This window comes from Rosa chinensis, chromosome 6 (genome assembly GCF_002994745.2).
Source record: "Rosa chinensis cultivar Old Blush chromosome 6, RchiOBHm-V2, whole genome shotgun sequence".
Taxonomy (NCBI): domain Eukaryota; kingdom Viridiplantae; phylum Streptophyta; class Magnoliopsida; order Rosales; family Rosaceae; genus Rosa; species Rosa chinensis.
In genome coordinates, this window is record NC_037093.1 from 26,214,907 (window position 1) to 26,236,266 (window position 21,360).

The 21,360-nt window shown below is 35.6% G+C and overlaps 1 protein-coding gene across 1 annotated transcript; it reads right to left on the reverse strand.

The window, feature by feature from the left end:
* Window positions 1–318: 318 nt before the first annotated feature.
* On the reverse strand, window positions 319–12,917 carry LOC112172316 (probable protein S-acyltransferase 23). Its single transcript, XM_024309607.2, has 13 exons — window positions 12,506–12,917; window positions 12,200–12,340; window positions 10,133–10,245; window positions 9,730–9,809; window positions 8,324–8,487; window positions 6,794–6,932; window positions 6,601–6,700; window positions 5,216–5,273; window positions 4,254–4,331; window positions 4,011–4,109; window positions 1,894–1,972; window positions 1,642–1,790; window positions 319–752 (listed from the first exon to the last, which is right to left on the reverse strand). The coding sequence occupies exons 1-13, from the start codon at window positions 12,761–12,763 to the stop codon at window positions 564–566; spliced, it is 1,647 nt and encodes a 548-aa protein (XP_024165375.1). The 5' UTR covers window positions 12,764–12,917; the 3' UTR covers window positions 319–563.
* Between the last annotated feature and the right edge of the window lie 8,443 nt (window positions 12,918–21,360).

Sequence of the window (21,360 nt, forward strand, 5' to 3'; positions counted from 1 at the left end):
TCCCCATCTATCCAAAAAAAAATAATAATAACACCAGTAAACTAGTGACGCAATGCCAAGATTTGCAATGGAATTCTAACAAACCACGAGTATCAGCATTATGAAAGCAGATAATACCCTTGAAATCCAATTCTACCAAAAACGTAAGATGCGCTGGTGTGTATTTGATAGAGATTCGATACAGATTCCACAGAAAAACATAATAGAAAAGTAAAAAGATCACATACAGCAGTCAGCTGGCTTCAGACAGATTATTAGCATTAATCTTGCAATTGTTATATCACCATGTGAAACTGTCTGAAAGGTCCATATTTTGCGTTTGTTAAATGTAAAGGATTCAAATGAAGACTTCTTTAAAAATGAGAAAGAACACAATCACAGAATAACGAATTTCATTTTTTTTTTCTTTTTTTCCATTTCATTGATTCAATTGTACATCTGGGTAGCAATAATAGATTAGAACCGGTACATGACCAGGTATTTATGAATCTGATTTGGGTACCTATATCGCATCAGCCTTGATCAAAGTACTCACATAAGTCTGCATATTTAACATGAAGAAATTAACTGGCAACCTGCTGCAATGGAGGCCAGGCAATTTCAGCATCGTCTGTATAGCCCTGAATGAAAAAATCTGCACAGTTCTTACGGCACCCATGATTATATGGGTTTCGAAACCGCCCATCTGGACCACGAAGATACCCATAACGAATAGCATTTGCCAGTTCATTAGTTGTGATATTTCGAGCAATCTGCTTAGAAGACATGAACATTGCATTATATAAAATATACCCATTACCTTGAAGGAGTTCACAAATGAATAATTCTACAAAGATATATGAAGGCTTCAAAACACATTGCGACTTTAAGGGGACACAACTCCAAAATATGAGTAGCTTGACTTCCAACAGAAATTACCCCCAACACATAATCTAGCCTTGGTAAAAAAAAAATGATAATTCTATTATTTAACTATGTACATCCCATAGGTGTCCACAGTTAACTATTCATTACCCTTATTTTCTTTAGTTTTCTCATATTAACCTTTTTTATAGCGAGGGTTCACATTACCCTCCTCTACATAATAAACTTGTATTTCAAATTTGAAAATCTAACTCATCAAATCCTGCTCCTCAAAACATTATAATCCATTGGTATTTGCTCCGGCATTCTTTGTACATTCTGCCTAGTCCTTTACCACGAGGTATAATTTGACTCTAGGAAGGCAAGATTATGGCCAGTTTACATCCTCTGGGCATCTTTTACGGTTTTACCTGGTAATCAGGGTCTGGGATGTAATTCATCCCCTAAATTGCATTCAAGATTCCCAGAAATCAGGTACTAGGGCAATCTTTCCCTTGCCTTCCTCTTTTACCCCATAGGAGAAAAAAATAAAATAAAAGAACCCAGAGAAGAAAAAAAGGATATGTGAAAAATGATAAAGCTGCCAGATTACTGGACTGTCTGGGGTAAATTGCATACTTGAATGCAACAGCATATAATTAAACCATTTAGACAGAAAAGTAAGACTAGGTGTTTCATCTAATTATATGTACTTCAATACTTTTTGTTTTGGGTGAGGTGCAAGAATATTGCTGTAGTAAGCTTAAGCCAAAGGACATAAAGGATTGTGTCTGTTACCTGAGATGCTTGTGCCGTTGTCAGAGTCGTAGTAGAAATCATAATAATAATGTCAATACACAGAAATGCAACAAGACTTGGATATTGAACTATCACATGATGAATCCATATTTCTTCTGTTTGCCATGCTGGCACTGCAGTCCAAATCCCTGACGATCATGAAAAAAAAACTGTCATGTAGTTCAATTTGGTATAAAGAAAATTTATCAGAGAATTTGTAACGGTGGCATCAGCTTGTCTGATACAACATACTTTGAACTGTGACAGCAGCAGAAATGGTTGATGTCAATGTTCCCATGCAGATCAAAATAAAGAAATCTCGCTTGTTTCTCTGCAAGAAGATGATAGTGAGCTAGTGAAGCTGGTGTAAACAAAGGAAAGGATAACATAAAGGGCAAGGACTGATCTTCCAGGGTTCTTTTTTTTTTTTTTTTTTCTCTAAGAATAGAAGAAGAGTTTTATTAGATATGTGAAGAACTCCAAAAATTGCATGACAGTGACAATTGCCTATTAAACAAAATCCCTTCAATCTGCAAGAATAACAAAAAACAGAAAAACAAATGTCCCTCAGCCTTGAATTTGGAACCCTAACCCCCATATTATTGTCAGATATCATTTGACTGCTTGTATTGCCCCAAAACACAGCCAACACACACTACAACTCCATAGATCTCCACCCTTCCCTCCAGAAACCTTGAAGTTTCACACAATATCGCAAATAACAGTATACCAGTCCATATTTTTTATTTATGATAGCCATAAGGAATTTCTCTCTCTTATGGAAACCTCCATAACCAAGTTTCTGAAGAAATGCTTCCTCTATCTTTCACAGCAGACACTACATCCAGATCAACTTCCTCAATAACTTTTAACATAAACATCATTAATAGTTTTTCAAACATTAATAAGAGTGAAAGATAGTAAATTGGCAACATGCCCATTACAGGTTGAACTACAGTCATCCTTTCCTCAAATGAAATGATTTCTTCCAACCTTCTTATCTCTTCTAATCGTTTTCCACTAGTAGGTCCTAAAAAGTTATAAGCACTTACCCTTGGATCACCAACAATACCACAAAGATAAAGCCAACGCCTATAACAGAAACCTCCCCACTCCCGTTACCAAAGATGGAGCTAATTCTTCTACTTCCGCTTCTTGTTTAGGAAGACAAAATTGCAAGGCTTCTAGACTATTGGGGTTTGCAAGGTCAGTGCATGGCCGATGAAGAATTTGGGTCTTCCTCTAGGAGGGAACCCTAGAGCTATTGAATTCTGGAATCCGGTGTGACGAAATGGTGGAGAAGTGGCTTCAATGTTGGACAAAGGCATTTTTTACCAAGAGTAAAGCTAGTGTTGATTCACGCTGTATTGGGCAGTTTCCCCCTGTACTTTATCACTCTATCTCCTAAAATGCCACAATTGTTCTCAGGTCAACCTTTTCAAAATGCCCCTACATACCTGAAACAAAGCCTTGGGAAAACCATATGATCAATGTGACTTGACTTAGTAGAGTAAAACGTACCTCACCTCAATTCTTCCCCAAAAGATCTTTACTATCATCCAAACTCTAGTCTCTACTTAAATTGCTTATGCTTACGCAGTTTAGTCTACTAGTGTCTATAACTGATGGGATTCTAATCCAATTCCTCAATCCTTGGTCTTTGAACGAAAAATGAAATTCTTACAATAATGAACTACCCTTTCTCTCTCTCTCTCTGCTTTGCTGGTGCAATAATTCAAATATCAATGCTGGGCCCCAGGTTTCCAGTCCCACTTCCACCCTCCATATCCTAAATTCCTATAACATGATATTTAATTTGCTCATTGAGGTGGTTGGCTCATGTTCCAGTCCAAAATAATATAGAAATGTGTAGGAGCTCAAAGATCATGAAAGACAGTGAGAGCTCAAAAATCTTGCAAGGCCACAATCCTATGCATTATTTTCAGCGTCGTTGTCCTGCAACGCATATCAGAAGCAGAAATTTTGGAACCCAACTTCAGAGAGATCCATGACCACTAGATTCAAAAATCCTAAACTTAAAACCGCCCAGAGTTCACCTCTACATTCCCACCGCACATTCCACACATATGGGACAATGACCACTTCACACATCTAAAATCACCAAGGTCCCCATTTTTCCTCACTGGAATTCATAAATTAAGAATGGTCTGCAAGACCACTCCGTCTTGCATTCAAGGCTTCTTGACTTCCACCCAATGACTTGAGAATACAAATGAGTCCAAACTCCACTCTACCCCAAAAGCATCAATCCTCAAATTAAAGTATGGGATCTGCTATTATTTTCCTTGAAGATTGGACTAACACATATTAGTCTTAGCACCAAGTAATGCTCAAGTAAATAAACTTACCTTGCCAACACAATTAGATATCCAGGGACAATGATGGTCAAACTGTTCTACACATCGATTACATGTGGGGCAATGTTTGGAGCGAACAGGTCTGATTATCTGAAACACAAGCATTTGAGAGTACAAGATATCAGTTTACCGCAACATCACAATAATCATATGCTTCAGATTAAATATCCAGTAATTTTGTTATCTTTAGTATCATCTTACAAAGAAATAGGAGAAATAGGACATTAAGTTCACCTTGCAAGTAGGACAAAGTTGAGACCAATTTCCCATCCATACAGATGAATTGTTCAAATCAATATTCAACAGAGGATCCTGAAATTGTCAGCGTGCCATTAGTGAGCTGAGTTACACAGAATCAGTCGACAAAACACCATTTGCAACAACATTTTAGAACACTGATGTAACCTATAAGTACAGAACTTTTTAGCTGGTAAATAGATTGCTAAATCACCTAATTAACCATCTCTGTCCAGATTCATTGTATTTTGTAATTGCTTGATCTTAGCTTCCTCTTCATTATGTAATTGCCTAGATTAAAGATCTACTTAGCTAACTCATTGTAATTGCTTAGACTAAGGTTCTAGATAGCTTAGACAGAGGATCTAGATAGCTGTAATTTAGTAATCCTAGCTTAGACAGAGGATCTAGATAGCTGTAATTTAGTAATCCTTTGTGTATATAATGCTTTCCTCACAATGAGAAGAATACACAGCAAATTCTATAAATCCTTTTATAGATGCACCTCACATATGAAGCTTTTAAAATCTGAATCAGGAATTATTTCATCTATTTTTTATTGCACTATACAACGGTTTGTTATTGCCCTACTGCAACTGACTTGTCTTGGACAGTTCCATATCATGTTCTTTGGTCCGAGAGTGCCTTGATTTTTTGGTAGGGGGAGATTAAAGTTATGTGAGTTGTATTTTGACATCAGTGTTTTAGGTAGAACGGAATAGAAGGATCTTTCACATCACCAAAAACTCAGACCCCATAATTCGACTCATATAATTTGGTAAATAATTTTCCTCGGGCTTTCTCTCATATCATCAGATCATATATAAAAAACTCATCATCATACTCTTGAAGTTTCAACTGTATGCCCACATGGGTGGGGAAACTCCTGCTGTTGAAAACTCTTAACAGTTATAGTGTACTTTCTTTTCTAATTCGCAATACAGAGAACAGAAGCATACCTCTGTATCTATATGACTGCCCAAGTCCCCTGCTCTTTTGATGTAGCCAGGATCTTCACTGCACGCCATTATGGTAGATAATAAAAAATAAATAAAATAAAAAGGAAGAAGCTTTAAAGATATTATAGTAACAAACCAGAAAGGAAGCATTTTGTACTAATATATGAGCACATCTATACTTATTCCCTAAAGTACAACTTTGCCAGCCTGGGACCCTATCTGCACGGTAACTAGAGATGTGACATCCCAAAAAAGAGTTGTTGTGGGGTTAAGTGCAGAGGGAATAACCTCCCAAACCTTTGGCCTTCAGCCTTTGAGAATGATACTTTTTGTCTGACTACAATGAGATGTGGCATCAGTTAACTAGAAGTCTAGAACCAAGCAAGGTTTCACAGGACAAGCCACTCAAAAACATCAGGCATCAAGTATATAAGTATAGTTCACACGCATCAACAATTGAGCAACTGCAACTTATTGCTTCAGATCAAATGAAACTGGTTAATCAGTTTATAACTGCAGATCTCTAGTTTCATGTGATTGGACCTCAAGCCTTTCTCTCTCCCCTCCCTGTTGTCTCAGTAGCTAAGGAAACACCTTTCATCTCACGGGCACAATGCAACAAGAACTCCCTAGTCTTTTAGAGAGTGAGAACATCCATAGTGTATAGAACTCGTTGTTTTCCATATAAAATAAAGTAAAAATTTTGGCATAATTATTACACAATTAGTAACCAACTTGGACTTCCAAATATATATATATATATATATATATATATATATATATATACACACACACAGCCCTTCTTGGCTGCGGACGTCCGTTCCTAAGCTAAGGAACGGATTTCCAGTTTTGACCCACTTTTCGATCACATTTTCACATCACAACCGTTCAGTTTATATACTGTAAAAAAACACAAAAGAAACAAAAAAAGGATAAATTCTCCAAATCATTTGTTCGGTCAACAGACGTGTAAATTTTCGACTTTACCTATTTGGTTTTATCGTCACTCTGTTTCAAGAGTTTTCAACCTTGGTTATTGGTGCCAAATTTCATCAAATTGTCATTCAAGATCACATGTATATCGCTTATGTACAGGCTCTTTCATCTTTCCTCTTACCCAAAGACTTGTGCAACTTTAGTAGAGCCCTATATGTCCCGCTCACGTGCAACTTTCAACCACAATTCAACAGAAATAAAGCACTACTGACCACTATAAAGAACATGAAAATAAAGTGACCACAAAAGTCAAACTGATAACACAGGGATCAAGTTGAAATTCAACCAAACCATGGACAGAAAAGATTTTCCCTTGAACAAGTTAAAAAAAAATATGACCATAGCCATTAAGAGTGTATTGAATAGAAGGAAGGATATAAAAAAATTACCTACTGCACCTGTACAACATAATGAGCGAACCCACTGCAAATGAAATAGCTGCCCATCCCCAGAAACCAACAGCAGCAGTAACCTTTGTCAGATTAGGAGCTAACATAAGTGGTATGAAGTCAGTGACGACCCACGACTGAACATAAATCTATCTGCAAATAATCTAAAGAAAATTCAGAAAATCTTTGATACCTGCGAGAACTGAGTTCATAAAGAGAACTGTTTGACTGATTATTGTGCACAACAAGATAGGAGCAAAACCAAAATGTGCAATCCTCCCACCACAAATTCTCTTTAACCAGTGGTTTCCTTGAGCCCGCTGCTGGCTAGACTGCAAAAAGTTTTCAGAAGTATTTAGCCAAAGGAGCATAAGCGAAATACAGGAAAGTATATATGACGGAATTACCCTGGATACAGCTGAAAACATGAGGAACCATAGAGTTAAACAAAAAGGTGAGGAAAGAAAAGACGGCAAGTCACTTATACAAAATACAAAATCAATCACCTTCACTGTTTAAAATCCAAATAGTCCAGCCACTCAAAACAGCAACTCTCCCATATGGACCACAAAAGCAAAAGACTTAAAAAAAATTTTAAAAATAACAAAGAAGCCAGGTATACACATATATTCAACTATTTTCAAAAATTCCCAGGCCAACTTAAACGTTTACAACTGATGGCTGTTTTGACTTTTGAGCCCATTTTTAATGATCAGATGCTGCTGTGATTTAGCTTACTAATATTTCTGTTTCCTTGTAGCAAATTTGATATTTATTCTATTCTAAGATCTATTGGAGATTTCAGCAGATGCCTTGTCCCCTGTATCTTAATCTTTAACTTTAAAAAAGCTTTTTTATTATCAAAAAGAGATTACAAAAGAGGTATTTCCTACATGGCGAGTCTATTGTGCTCCAATAGCAAGTTGGCGCCTAATTGTGCAAACTGATTTTTGTCATCAGCAAAATACCCCGACACACTTCTATATCCATCCACCTTCTTGCAATTTAATGGCTAATTCCTCTAGACTTTCCATTTGTACCAAAATAAACCTACAACATTAACTAAGATTAGTATATTACCAACAATTACAACCACTATCCCCCCGTCATTATCTCAACTTCTATGTTTCAAGGAAATAAGTTTGCTTGACTCAAAGCTCTTCTATGATTTAAAGTACTTCTGGAATATTCCTATGAATTAATTGTCAACTAACTGTTGTAAAATACAATTTTCCCTTTCAAAGATAAAAGCCACAAGTGAAATATCTACAAATTTTGTATTCCTACTCCACAGCAGAAAACTACATATCATTAGAAAATTGTATTTTCTCAAGAGGAAGCAAAAGTGGAATTACAAATAATAACTGTTGTTATAACTAAATCGTGAATGGAAATCAACATTTGGGCAGGCATGTGCTTAAGTGGCCGAAAGTAGATGAAAATCCAGACTTCCTTAAGCTTATGAAAAATAAACCAAACTGAAAGATCTCAGCAAAGAAAAGAAAATGCAACTCATAACCGGATGGAAAAGTGAGAACCAATAAGTTTTTAGTCTATGCAACCTTTGCAAAAAGATAATTTGATATATCAAAATTTCTTTTCCCAAAATACAACCACATACTACAGACGTGAAAAACCTCATATTCTGATATCTGCTTTCAAGTCTTGTTAAGATTTGGTTATGAGAAATCTACTGGGGCAATATCAATACAGAATTACGTACGAGGAAAAGAGCGACACGCTGATGACCTTTATCAGATGCAATCTGAACAGGTGTGAAACCAGCATTGTCTTTCACCATTAATTCCTGCTTTGTGCCTGCATGAACAAGCACAGTGCAAGCCTCCACATTTCCTTTTAAAGCAGCCCAGTGCAAAGGGGTACAACCTAATAGCATAGGTTACACAACTCATCAGAAAACAAGGATTAAAACTAGGAAACAACCACAAAGTAAAGATATGATCTAACTTTTTTTGGCATATCTAAGAAATGATTTAACTGATGGATGGTTAAAAGCAATGGCGAGGGATCCTGTAAAAGCAATGGTCAACTAGGAGTTGAAATGGATATACGAATTTGACTTTTGTCCAAACTGTTTAAAACCAACCAACACAACCCCAAAATCAAATAGTTTGAAGAGTGTCTGAGCACATCTCCGTCCAGATTCAGATAGCAAAAATTTAATATATAGGGACAAAATGTAGGTTGGGCTCCAACTTGATTCAAGCCATCCCAAATCTTAGTTATAGCCACCATGATTGTAGGGCTTCGTGTGATATGATTCCAGATGTCTATAATGAAATACTATTTACCAGGCTAGCTTATTGTTATATAGGAAAAAGAAATTCATTAAGAAAGAGAAAGAAGATACAGCAAAGAGGATAAGAAAGCCCCAAAATTGGAATCTATAATTAAATGAGCCAGCCAAAACAAACAACTCAGAAATCTAAGCAACTAAACAACATCAAATTTGAACAAATATCAAAAAAGGAACACTCCAGAAACTCCAAAGAAACTGAAGCTTATATCAAAATACAAAATTCAACCCTCTCCCTCAGATCATCCAAGTCCTACACCATCACATCCTGAAAACCTCATCTCGCTTTCCAGCGAAATAACCAAATCACAGCCATCATAGAAAATCTTCCCACCACCATACCCTTCTTTCTCGCACCAAAAGAGTTGTGCTTTTCACTCAGTAGAGCCACACAAGGAGCTGGAGTGTCCAACTCAGCATAACCGGTTCTTGTTTTTACCAGATTAGGTAGAAGCTTCATCATTCCCATTGTCTTGTATTACATATTCCAAACTACCAACTACTAAACATGCTTAACCGCTTTCCTTTAGTAGAAATTCAGTTAAACTATGTACACGAGCACGCTAGTGAAACCTATTGCAATTCTTTTTCTTTTTTTTCTTTTTTTGTAGGAAACAATATCTCATGTTCTCATGAAAACAAAAGTGAAAGCAAGAACATTTTTCTTTTTTTGGTTGATACAACCTGTCCAATTGATGCAACAAAAAGCCAACAAGCCACAAAGTGTACTGCAAATTTTATAAACATTTTGACAACATACATGTAATATTACAGCATATTTACGTAGAAACCAAAATGCACATTTGGTATACCTTCTTTATCTTGCCTCCCTTGGCTTGCATCTCTAAACAGAAGTAACCTAACTGTATCTGCAAATCCCTTATATGCAGCCCTGATATGTCAATATTCCACCGTTATAATAACGAATAACTAACTTTCCAATAAAACAATCTAACCACATTTTATAAAAAAGAGATGGAGAAAATTTCTTCATTATACAATGTATATAAGTAAATCAATCATTTTCTATAAGATAACAACTACAACAATGTATTCAGTGATTGCGTCCTTGTACAGAAAACTACCAACAAATAAATAAGTTTACTCATTAGAGTACAAGTGTACACTGAGAATCAAAGATTAAAAAACCGATGTCCACAATATAGCCATTTAAACGCAAACTATGTCAATATGCCACCGTTAATTGCTTCATACCAATGAAGAGGACTCCTGCCCTCATTATCAGGTGCATCAAAATCAGCATGATACTTTGCAATGATGTGGTTCAAGAAAGATGTTTGCCCATACTGAGCAGCAACGTGAACTGCCTGCAGTAAATAAACATGTAATGAAACATAAAACTATTGGCGCGATGTCCTTGCAAGAAAGACATTATAGGCTTTAATTCTTCAACTAATCTGAACATCAACCAGTAAACTTTAAGACCAGAACCAAATGTGTGTGTGTGTGTGTGTCAAATACGTAATCACCACTAAGGTAATTTTTACTGAACCGAAGAAAAAAAATCTATACTGATCACTGTTAACCAATAAGGCAATAATAATTTGAAACTTTTGTTACAGCAACCATACTTGTGATGAACTCTATGAGCTTCTAAGTTTACTTCATATATATACTCACAAAATTGCATGCCTTTTGTTCAAAGAAAACATTTCATTGGACATGAAAGTTGCAGCATTCCAATTTATTAGAAAGAAAAAAAAGGTAACCACTTGCCATTGGTTGACTTCAAATCATGTTTACAAAAAAAAATAAAAACTGAAGAAGTAGGGACTGTTTTGGTGGTGATGAGTCATTAAAGTGGAAACTGAGATTGCATCATGTGATAACTAGTTACATTCGTAATAGGCAACCATGCGAGAAACAAGTGGGCTGTAGTGATGTTTGTTAAGCAACAGCAATGGAAAGAAAAAAAGTAATGGAGGTATCCATTAAAGTCAATCCATTATAATGAGAAAATAATGAATGTACTCGGATGAAAAAGAAAAAGTAAGTTAAACAGTTGAGAATCACTCTACGAGTTGCAATCAGATGCACTAAACCCTTCAAGGCTTCAACTACATCTTTCTAATGGGTATTAACCAACTTAATTGAAACACTTTTTCATAATGTATGCACAATGCATGAGTGTGCACAAACTGTGATTGTCCCAAAGCTAACTGCAGGTAACATTTTTATATAAGGAAATTCTTGACCCTTATTCCACATAGGACAGTAAGTTATATTGATTCCCGTTTGCCTCCTAAAAATGATTTCAACTTTCTAAACTCTGCTGTCACCATTTCTGTTATGTTTCACATTAAATTATCAGGGTCCTAAACACATGTTTAAGAAGAAGCAAGCCCACCAAGAAAACAGAATACAAAATCAACCCTATACCACAAGTGATCTATTCCTCATCCCCAAGTCCCTCAAAAATTCTCCTACCCCTTCAAATACACACCATCCAAAAGATTGACAACACAACTATCTTCCAGCACAATTCCCCTTTTTCTGCCTCCAAAGAACTTATAACTCTTACATAAGGGATTACATGAAACTGATCTTAGCTGATTTTAGACTTCACTAATCATTTCTGCTATTAGTTCAAAGCATAACATAATAAAAAGCAGCAAATGATTCTAAACTTTTAGCAGCCATTTTACTCGTCAGATACAGATGGGGCAAGAAGCTCCAAGAACGCTGACTCCTCTAAACCATATCTCAATTATTCATCATCCCATGAGTATAAGCCAAACTTATAAGTAAAATAAAAGAATAAATTAACCCAAATTAACAGCAGTACCTTATGAGGTAAGTTAGCTTCCGATTGTGTCCATTTTTATGTAAGAAAACTCCTTTGAGTCTCTTTAGAAAGGAATTTTTTACCTCAAAGTAAAACTTTTCCTCTCCTTCACTAATGGGTTTGATTGTCCTATTCAGTTCTTCTTCTTCTTTGACCTTCTTAGCTCTTCATGTTCTCTGGCTTAGTATACCATCTAGCCCTTCTATGGGAAGTCTAACAGAACTGATGACAGGACAGTATGGGCCACGGGGAATAGTAGGGGTAAAGTTCATGACGCAGTCCTAAAGTTATTTTCCTTTCAGAAATACTTTTGCACAAAATGTTCATGGACCAAGGTGATTATTCTATCCTTTTTGTAGCGTTTGTTAGAGCAAAGAAAGGAAAACCAGTAAGCAGCAATGTGTGACAATTAAACTTAACCAAGAAGCAAATTACCAACTGAAAGGAAAAAGAAAATTAATTAATGAGACTATTACCCGGTACCCATTTACATCAGCAGCCTCAACCCTAGCTCCATTCTGCAAGAGCACATCGGCCGCTGCGATTGCACCCTGCACGGCTGCCCAATGCAATGCTGTCTGCCCTATATTCTCGGTGGCATTCACGTCCCCGCCATGCTTTAACAACATAAACAACAAACAGTACAGCTCAACAATCAAAATGCCAAACACAGAATAGAAGTATAGTTTCATACAAACACAGAAATGCTTCATCAACAACAAACAAGCTATTCATTTCATCATTTTCCACACAAATTCCATGAAATCGTAGCACCAGAATACCTGAATTATGTAGTGGGCGAGATCAGGGAAGTTATTGAGAGCAGCCCAATGGAGTGCGTAGTAGCCATGGACATCAGGCTGGGAGAGAGAGGCACCGTCTTCCTCGACGAACTTCCTGAGTTTGGGAAAATCGCCGTAAGCAGAAGCAGAGAAGACGTCGATTATAGGGACCTCGACGGCGACGGCGGTAGGGTTTTGGTCAAGGGGTTTTGAGTCCGACGACGACGACGAGACTATCTCTATCTCTGAAGAGACCATTTCACCACATAGGGATCCGGGTTCCGTAATTTTCAGCTTCTTCTGCTAATGCCTATGAAAACTGAAGGGTAATGCTTTGGGTTCCTACACCCTTCCCAGGTTCCAGAAGCAAATGGTGTCGGTTTAAGCTATAACTATTGTATCCAAAACTCAAAGTCACAAATCTTGTTGACCCAAAAAAAAAAAAAAGGTCTCCAAACTCGTATCTTTATTTATTTTTCAGGAAGTAATTTAGTAGAGTTCTTAGCTTGCTGTATAAATTACTTGCTCATTGTACTCATCTGTTTCTTGTAAATGTGAGGCTTATGTAGGTCATGAGTTCGATTCTCACGGACATATGTAGGAGTGTGCTGGGTTAAGGGGTTCAAAAAAAAAAAAAAAAATATTCGCATTTAATCTCATTAGTCTCCTTTATATTGAGGTAGGGTTTACATTAAAGTACATAATCAATGAACATTTACATGAACCGCCATATAGATTATAACATTTACAACACTCTCCACACCAATAAATAATGGTATTGGACGCGCTTATTGTTGCCTCGTTAAAAATCTTGTCAGGTAACAAAAACTCAATGGAAGCGGAAAAGCCTCGAGTACCGTACTGATTGTCCAATGTCAATTGAATCCTAAAGCACATACCATATGAAACCCAACATCCAAGGGGAGAAGATCCCTAAAAACAGCATCATTCCCTCCACCATAGAGACACATCTCAAGAAAAATCAATGACTGCAGAGATGGAACCAAGAACCAGAGCGTGGAACAAGAACAAGAACAAGCACAAGAACAATGGAGAATGGGGGCAGGAAAACCCATGCGTGAGCACCCATACTCGCCGAAGTAAGCGACTTGCAATTTATAATCGCAACCATACAAATCATCTTGGAGGTTTAAGATGTATAGAGATAACATGTTATGAGGTTGAGTGATTTTAGATCTGGAAACATATATATGAGATCAGTTGACAATATGAAAAAAGGAAAAGAAAATTTGAGGAACAAAGTTCGCCCGATCTGGACATATCCAGGAACTCACCATAAAGGGTACAAAATATCACCACAAGGGTGAGAAAGGATCTAGAAAAGTTTGAAGAATGGAGATTGAAGGAACATGTGATAAAGCTTGAACAATAGATCCGCCCCCCAACTCTCAAGTTGTCGATCTAGATCCTGATGGATCAAGATTTGGGTAAGAGAGAAGGGGGAGGGGGAGGAATTATCAGATCTGTTTTCTCTCTCTGAAACCTAGAAAGAGAAGCTCTCGCTCATATGACATTGAATGGTTTTTTAGATTTGAAGTGTAAGAGATTTGATTAAATGAGATGAAAAGGGTTGTGAGGCATCACACCTAACCTCCTTTTTGCTAAGTCTAAGTGACCAAATCTAACATGCTCATGCTGTTGAGTAAAAATTGCACACAATGAGCGGAAATGTTACCCAACATAATTTCACTCGTATTCATTTAGTGAACAGAGTTTTAATTATTTCGGGTTCGACTCATTCAAGACAAAATGTGTCTTTTAATTACAATCCCTTATTATATGGAAACACTCTTTGATTCCATTTCTAAAGAAACCAATTGATGGGATGTGTGTTTGTTTCTTTTTGCAGTTGCACTCGGATATTTGAATGGGTTGCCTATACTCTTGGAGAAAGATCAAGCCACTTCTAGTTCAAGAGTTCCAATGAGTGGATGACACATTGGAGGGTTTTGATTTTAGAATGAGAATAGTGTTTGGGACGAATTTGATTTAAGTGGACCAGGAATTCCATTTTGTGTTTAGAACCAGTTGCATCTAGATAAATTTGGTTCTACATTGCTTGCATACCCTTTGCGGGGTCAAACGACATGTAGTTAGGATTTAGATGGGTAGATGACCCATTTATTTTTGAATTTGTGTTTGGGAGAAGGTTTAAAGCCCTTGAATTTGATTTGGACTTTATTTGTGAAATTTGGGAATGAATTTGATTTTTCTGGTGTTGGGAGAATTTGACTAGTGTCTATGATTCACTTGAGACCAGCCAAATTTGACTAATGGAGTCAGAGATTCTGTTTGGAGTTGCGATTGCATCTAATGGGTCGCTAAACTGCCTACATGCCGTGTGAATGGATCAAACCATTGTAGTGCATAGAATTTGAGTTTACGGTTTTGCATCGACTTTAGGTTTGATGGATGTGTATATATTTTGAATCTGTCAAACAAAAATTTATTTTGGTTGGGCATCCAATTTGACAAAGTATCCATCGCTTTGATTTGGGCACTATGTCGTGCTTTACACTTGGGCTTTTAGAACTGAAATAGGCCTTGCACATGCTTGATTATTGTTGCCCTAAAATTTGTGGACATGTAATTTGATTAAGCCCGAAACTTCGAAGTAGGTCTAGAGTTGATTTGGACACCTTCCAAACTCTTGGGCTTTCATCTCTATATACATGGGAGAGCACAACACTGTCATCTGCCGTTGATTATTTTTTGCCTCCTGTTTGCATTTCAAGTTTTGATCACTCTAGCAAGATGGAAAATGTAGGTACAATTTGGAGAAGCGTCGACCCATGTAGTTTTCTAAGAGTACTCTCACATATCTTTTTTTAGGATTGATTATACTTGTTCAACTCTTGATGCATGCTAGACGTGATGGCTTATGAGTGTTGGCAAGCAAAGGCATTTATCATTTTTTTCGTTTCTGCTTATAACATGGTGACCAGAATATAATTATTAGTATGTAATTAACCAATTTATTCACTACTTTGCTGCACCACTACTTCAAGAGTCTTCGAGAAGTCTTTTTTTATGTGAGTGAATAATGTAGCCACCCATGCTGCACATGCAAGAAGCAGTGAGGTTTTGTCTTTGCTTTGCTTTTTATGCAGACGTCGTAGGAGCTATTGCCTCATAAGCAGGGGCGAACTTATAGTCAGGCCTGGGAGGGTCCAGACCCCCCTTGATTTCCTAAACTATCTAATTGAGCTTCCTTGTTTACCTTAATTATAGCTTATTCCTTGCTCAAATTCATTAATGGACCCCCCATAGATTAACAAAAATGCATTTGTTTTCAAATCTAATAAAGAATTATCTATCAATTATTTCCTTTTGTGTTACATTATGTTAATTATATCAAATTTGAAATGTTATTTCCTTTCTTTTTCTTATTTGTATTCCTTAATAAGCATAATAAAATTGATATTTCGTTTTTCATATATCATATTTTGTATTCTCTCTTAAAAGAAAAAATAAGTTTATTGTCGAACAAAAAAAATTTAATTTGGACCCCCCCCAATCTTAGAATCCTGGTTCCGCCATTGCTCATAAGAGGTGCTCTTTTACCTTATGCAACCCTGAAGCTTCGACATATATTTTTCTGGGTCAGTTTATATCTTTGCTCTATTTATGTAGCTATCCTGCAATGAATCCTCTATTTATATGGGTATCGTGTAATGAAGGCTCATTTGCATGAGGGAGAGACACCACCCACCATTAGGTTTATTTCACTTTGCTTTTGCCACCTATACGCAAGACGCACCGCCATATAGACATTGAAATAAAGGAAACACCTTGCTCGGTCTATCTAACTTAGCTTCCGCCGTCTATATGCAGGACGCATCGCCATATAGACATCGAAAGACAAAGTGAACATAGAATGACATTGTGGCTGTGAATGAGCTTTTGATGTTGATTTTGCGTCTTGCCCGGAAGCCGTTGGTAAGATTTGTGAGGATGAAAGCAACTAGGACTTCTGGAGAAAGGATAGACTATCAACTTCTCATTCAGAGTGCTCATAGTTTTACATGATCACCTGTTAGCTTTCTATAATCATATAATACTCAGTCTTACATGATCACCTATTAGCTTTATGTAATTAGGGGTGGGTTTGCGAAATCGAAAACCGAAAAAAATCGAGCCGAAAGCCGAACCGAAGCTGAAAAAAACTGCATTGAAGAAAACCAAACCGAAACAAAAAAACCGAATTGAACCGAATCGGTTTTCGGTTTTTAGGGGTCAAAAACCGCTCAAAACCGAACCAAACCAGAATTTTCATTTGACGGGTACTCTTAGTAATCTTCCGCTGTGTAGTGAGAGTGGTGGGTGTGTGTTTACTTATTGAATTGTTGTTCAGTTTAATTTTAAATTCATGGTAATGTAATATACGACTCTAAAGAACAAGTCGGTATTAACATTGGTGAGGTTGGTTTGTTTAGTTGCTTAATTTAAATGAAAAATTTTCCAAGTGTTTTCTTGTTCTTGTTAAGTTTTCGCATTTCAAATTTAAATTCCTTTATTCAGAATTTGGGGTGTGACAAAATCAATATCAGCATCTCTAAGTAGCTCATAGAATTTTCTTGCATCCGGGGTTGGACCAGAGTCATGATCATCAATTGGTTGTGTCGAAGATTCTGACATATTGTTATCACTATGAATCCCAAATGCATCCTCCAAGATATCGGGCATATCATGGTCGGGTATAGGATGGTGTCTGAGGGACCGGCCATATCAGGATTAGATGAATGGCGTAATTGCTTACTATGTGACAACCAGGGCATCTTTACATATTCATTCCACATACCGATAACATGCATATGTTCCTCTACCACCATTGCAGTTTTATAATACCGATTCTTACATTCCTTACAAGGGCATTTGATCGTATCTGTAAAAAGAGAAATCTTGAGTGAACGATTGATAAATGCCTGTAGCCCCAAAATATATTCATCTTCTCCAATCAAGAAATACCAATTTGAAGTGGCGTAGCTAGAAATCTTAATTAGGAGGGTCAAAATTTAAATTATAATATTAAACAAACATAAACTTCATCAAATAATATAAAAATTATAAATCATCACAATACTTAAAAATAACAAGTCTATCTAAAATAATTATAGTTGTCCACGACGATTACTCATTTCTGAAATATCATTATTTGATCATTTGATGTATTTCTTATTTGAGGAGTTTCGGGTGGTGTCAACTGTTCTGTTGCTTTTCTCTTATAATAACTCTCTAAAAAGGCTTTCATATTCCAAATTTTCAATTACGAAGATTTCAACTTGCTGTTCGGAGAGACAAAATCTGAGAGAGACAAAAGACGAAATTATAAGAGGAAACGACTTAAGAGAATAAGCAGGAGACCAAAAAAAGCTATACTAGTCTAAATATATATAGCCATACATAGGAGAAAATAATCATTAATTAGGAAAATATATTAACATATTAAAAGAATGTGGGAGACCGTTTTCTGTCCAAATTGGGACAATTTTGATTAGGAAAATATATTAAAATATTGGAGAGGGTGTGGCTATTGCCACCATACTGTTTTCTTTGTTCACCCTACATACTCATTACACCCAACATATTAATTTTGATTATTAAATTTACTTATCTAACCCATTTATGTTTCTAAAAATATCCTTATATGACATATCTAAATAAATAAATTAATTAACAAAAATCTCTCATTTAATTTATACCAATAAAAAAACTTTAATATTTTAGTGTCCTAATGAAATCATAATCAGATTTACTTCCACTTTTTATATTTTTTCTTTCAGTTTTAATGTTCGTTTATTTCAATCCATGTCAAAAGATTAGCAAGTTAATAACTATGAGCAATGAAGAAGGGATTGATTTTTTTTTTTTTTGTGTTTTAAATTTATATTTTCAGTGTTCACAAAGGGTATTGCAAAGATTTTGATGAAATTAAAACTAATAATTTTGTGAACGGAATAATAAATTAATGTTGAGGAGGCAACAAAAAGACAAAAAAATAGTAATAAATTTTAATTTGGGTGGAGAAGTTGAAGATTGATGTTATCCAATGAGAAATTAAGTAGTCTTTGTATGTAATTAATTAGTTGTGTATTTCGTTTTCCCTACAGATTTGTATTTTAGAAAATTAGTATACTTATTAGTCATTTTACAGTTGGGTAATATAGTCTTTCAATAATTCAAATGTATGTAGTGTAAACTAAGAAAATTGTAGGGTGGCAATAGCCGCACCCTATTGGAGATTGTGGGATACTAGGAGTAGGACTGTAGGAGAACCGTCCAAGTTGATCATGATAATAATTAAAAGCAAACGTTTTTTTCTTTGTCAGAAGGGTCAATTATTGGATTAAAAAGTCACTATCACATATTTCGACCAACCATGGCTCAGTTTGGAAAATTGAGAAGGGTCAATTGACCATTCTCGCCCTACTGTAGCTACGCCCATGCCAATTTCTTGTCCATCTTCGTCAAATATGAACTGTGATCAACAACTGCATGATAAGAAAATTATTAAAATCACACATTTATGAATGAATTAACTATCCCCTTATATCTTCATTCCTAAGGTGTAGATCCTAACCAATTCAATAGTGTTATATTATGTATTGCATTATATATGGACACCTATTCATTGTTACATGTCTTTGGAAAATTCGGCAGCACTCTGTTTATGATCCCACATGTACACAAACTTAATATGCACAATGGGATCATTGGTTCGAGCCGACGGAAGTTTTAGAAACATTTAACAACAAATAGATATCATAAGCAATACATAATATAACATTACTAAACTGTCCAAAAATTGGACAATTCAAGAATTAGGCATGGAGGCATCAAATTCCAATACCTAATTCTTAAACGGGTACTATGGTTTTAATGGATGCATAATCTAAAAAATTAAATGTTAAAATAATATTCAACTTTCAAAGAGAGACATACCATCAATAAAATATTAACCTTTGAAAAAAAAATCAATCTAAGATCTGTATCTTGAATATATTGGAAACACATTCTATAACAATCAAACATTTATAACAAGCATCATTTATAACATATACATATCTGATCCAGCATTTATAACAAAAACATTCTATAAATAGAAAAGGCAATATATCATTATCCTCTACAACATAAAACTAATAATTAACTAATTCATGTAATGGAATTTTCATTGAAGAGGTATAACTTTTATCCAAAAAGATAAAATTCATAAATATAACAAAAATGAGATAAAAATGGTAGATTTCTTCTAATATGAAATGGATATAGTAGAGCCAAACCTCTTGAAAATAACCTAGGAATGGAACTATGATGAGGTAGGGCTTCCATCAAAATGAACGAGGAGAACATCCACTAAAACGAAGAGAATATCAGAATGATGAGTGAGAGAAGATAAGAGACACAAAAATGTTTAATCTGTTGCTGAAAACAACAACAACATGTCACGTCATCTGTCAATTAAAGATTTGCACGGCTATTTGTGGGAAAGTAGCAGTTGCTACAGATAACTGTGTATATCTTCATACATATCAATGTCTCTTTCACATTCCTCAATTCAGACTGATATCTTTGTGTATTAACAAGAATAATACAAACTAATATCTTGATAACTGCAAACATGTCATCTCCATAGGTCAATCAAAGATTCCCTTAAATATTTGTGGGAAACCAATAATTGCTACAGATAACCGTGTAAAATTTCCTACTGATATCAGTGCCTTTTTTACATTCCTCAATTCACATTGATATATGTATGAGATGCAAACATATCATGTCTCCATATCAATCCAATATTTACACCAATGTCCGTGAGATAGTAGCAATTTCTACAGATAACTGTGTAAAACTTCATACAGGTATCAGTGCCTTTTTGACATTCCTCAATTCACATTGATATCTATGTGTCTTAACAAGAATAATACAAACTGATATCTTTGTGAGATGCAAACATGTCATGTCACTATATCAGTCCAATATTCAGATGGATGTCTGTGAGATAGTAATTTTTACAGATAACTATGTAACACTCTATACAGATGTCAATGCCTTTTCCATTTTCACACAGACAACAGTGTGAAAACTCATTGTAACAGAAGTATGTATGAATGAAAATTAGTTTGCAAATTATAATTTTGTTATTTTTGACTGATATCTGTGTATAAATAACCCACACAAATATTAGTACAAAATAAATAGTTAGTGCATACAGACATCTGTGACAAAATAAAGCCACACTGATTTTAGTGAGAAAATGTGCAAGAGCATGTGCTTCTGTAGAACCCATACATTCAGTTCACATGGAAATTTGTATTTATAAGTTAAAACCCACTGATTTTTAATCAATGTGAGAGTCAGTGTGTTTAAAATCAATGTGAGTTGCTTATTTTGTTAGTAGTGGGCTTACCCAACTATTCACAACTCATGGAATTATACGTAAATGCCTAAAAAGATTAATATAGCATAAAAGCAAAGAGAAGATGGTGAGAAGAAGTCATAATACCCACTAGTTTGGTGTATCAATACCAAACCAAGATGAATCAATCCCAAACAAGCTTTTTGGATGCAAAACAAGAAGATGTAATACTTTAAAGTATAATATTTTCGGTTTTCTCAAACCCAAAACACTATACAAATCTACAAACACAGAGAAGATGAAGAATAAGGCTTTTTGGATGTATTCACAAGTGTGATTGATCAAACGGTATAGAATCTCCGATTTTGATTATCAAGCAAAGATACTATACCTCTCTCTCTACACAAAGGCTAAACAAAAATACCTAAAAGATGAGGAACTAAGAAGAATTGAGAGGAAATAGAGAGAGAAAGAAGAT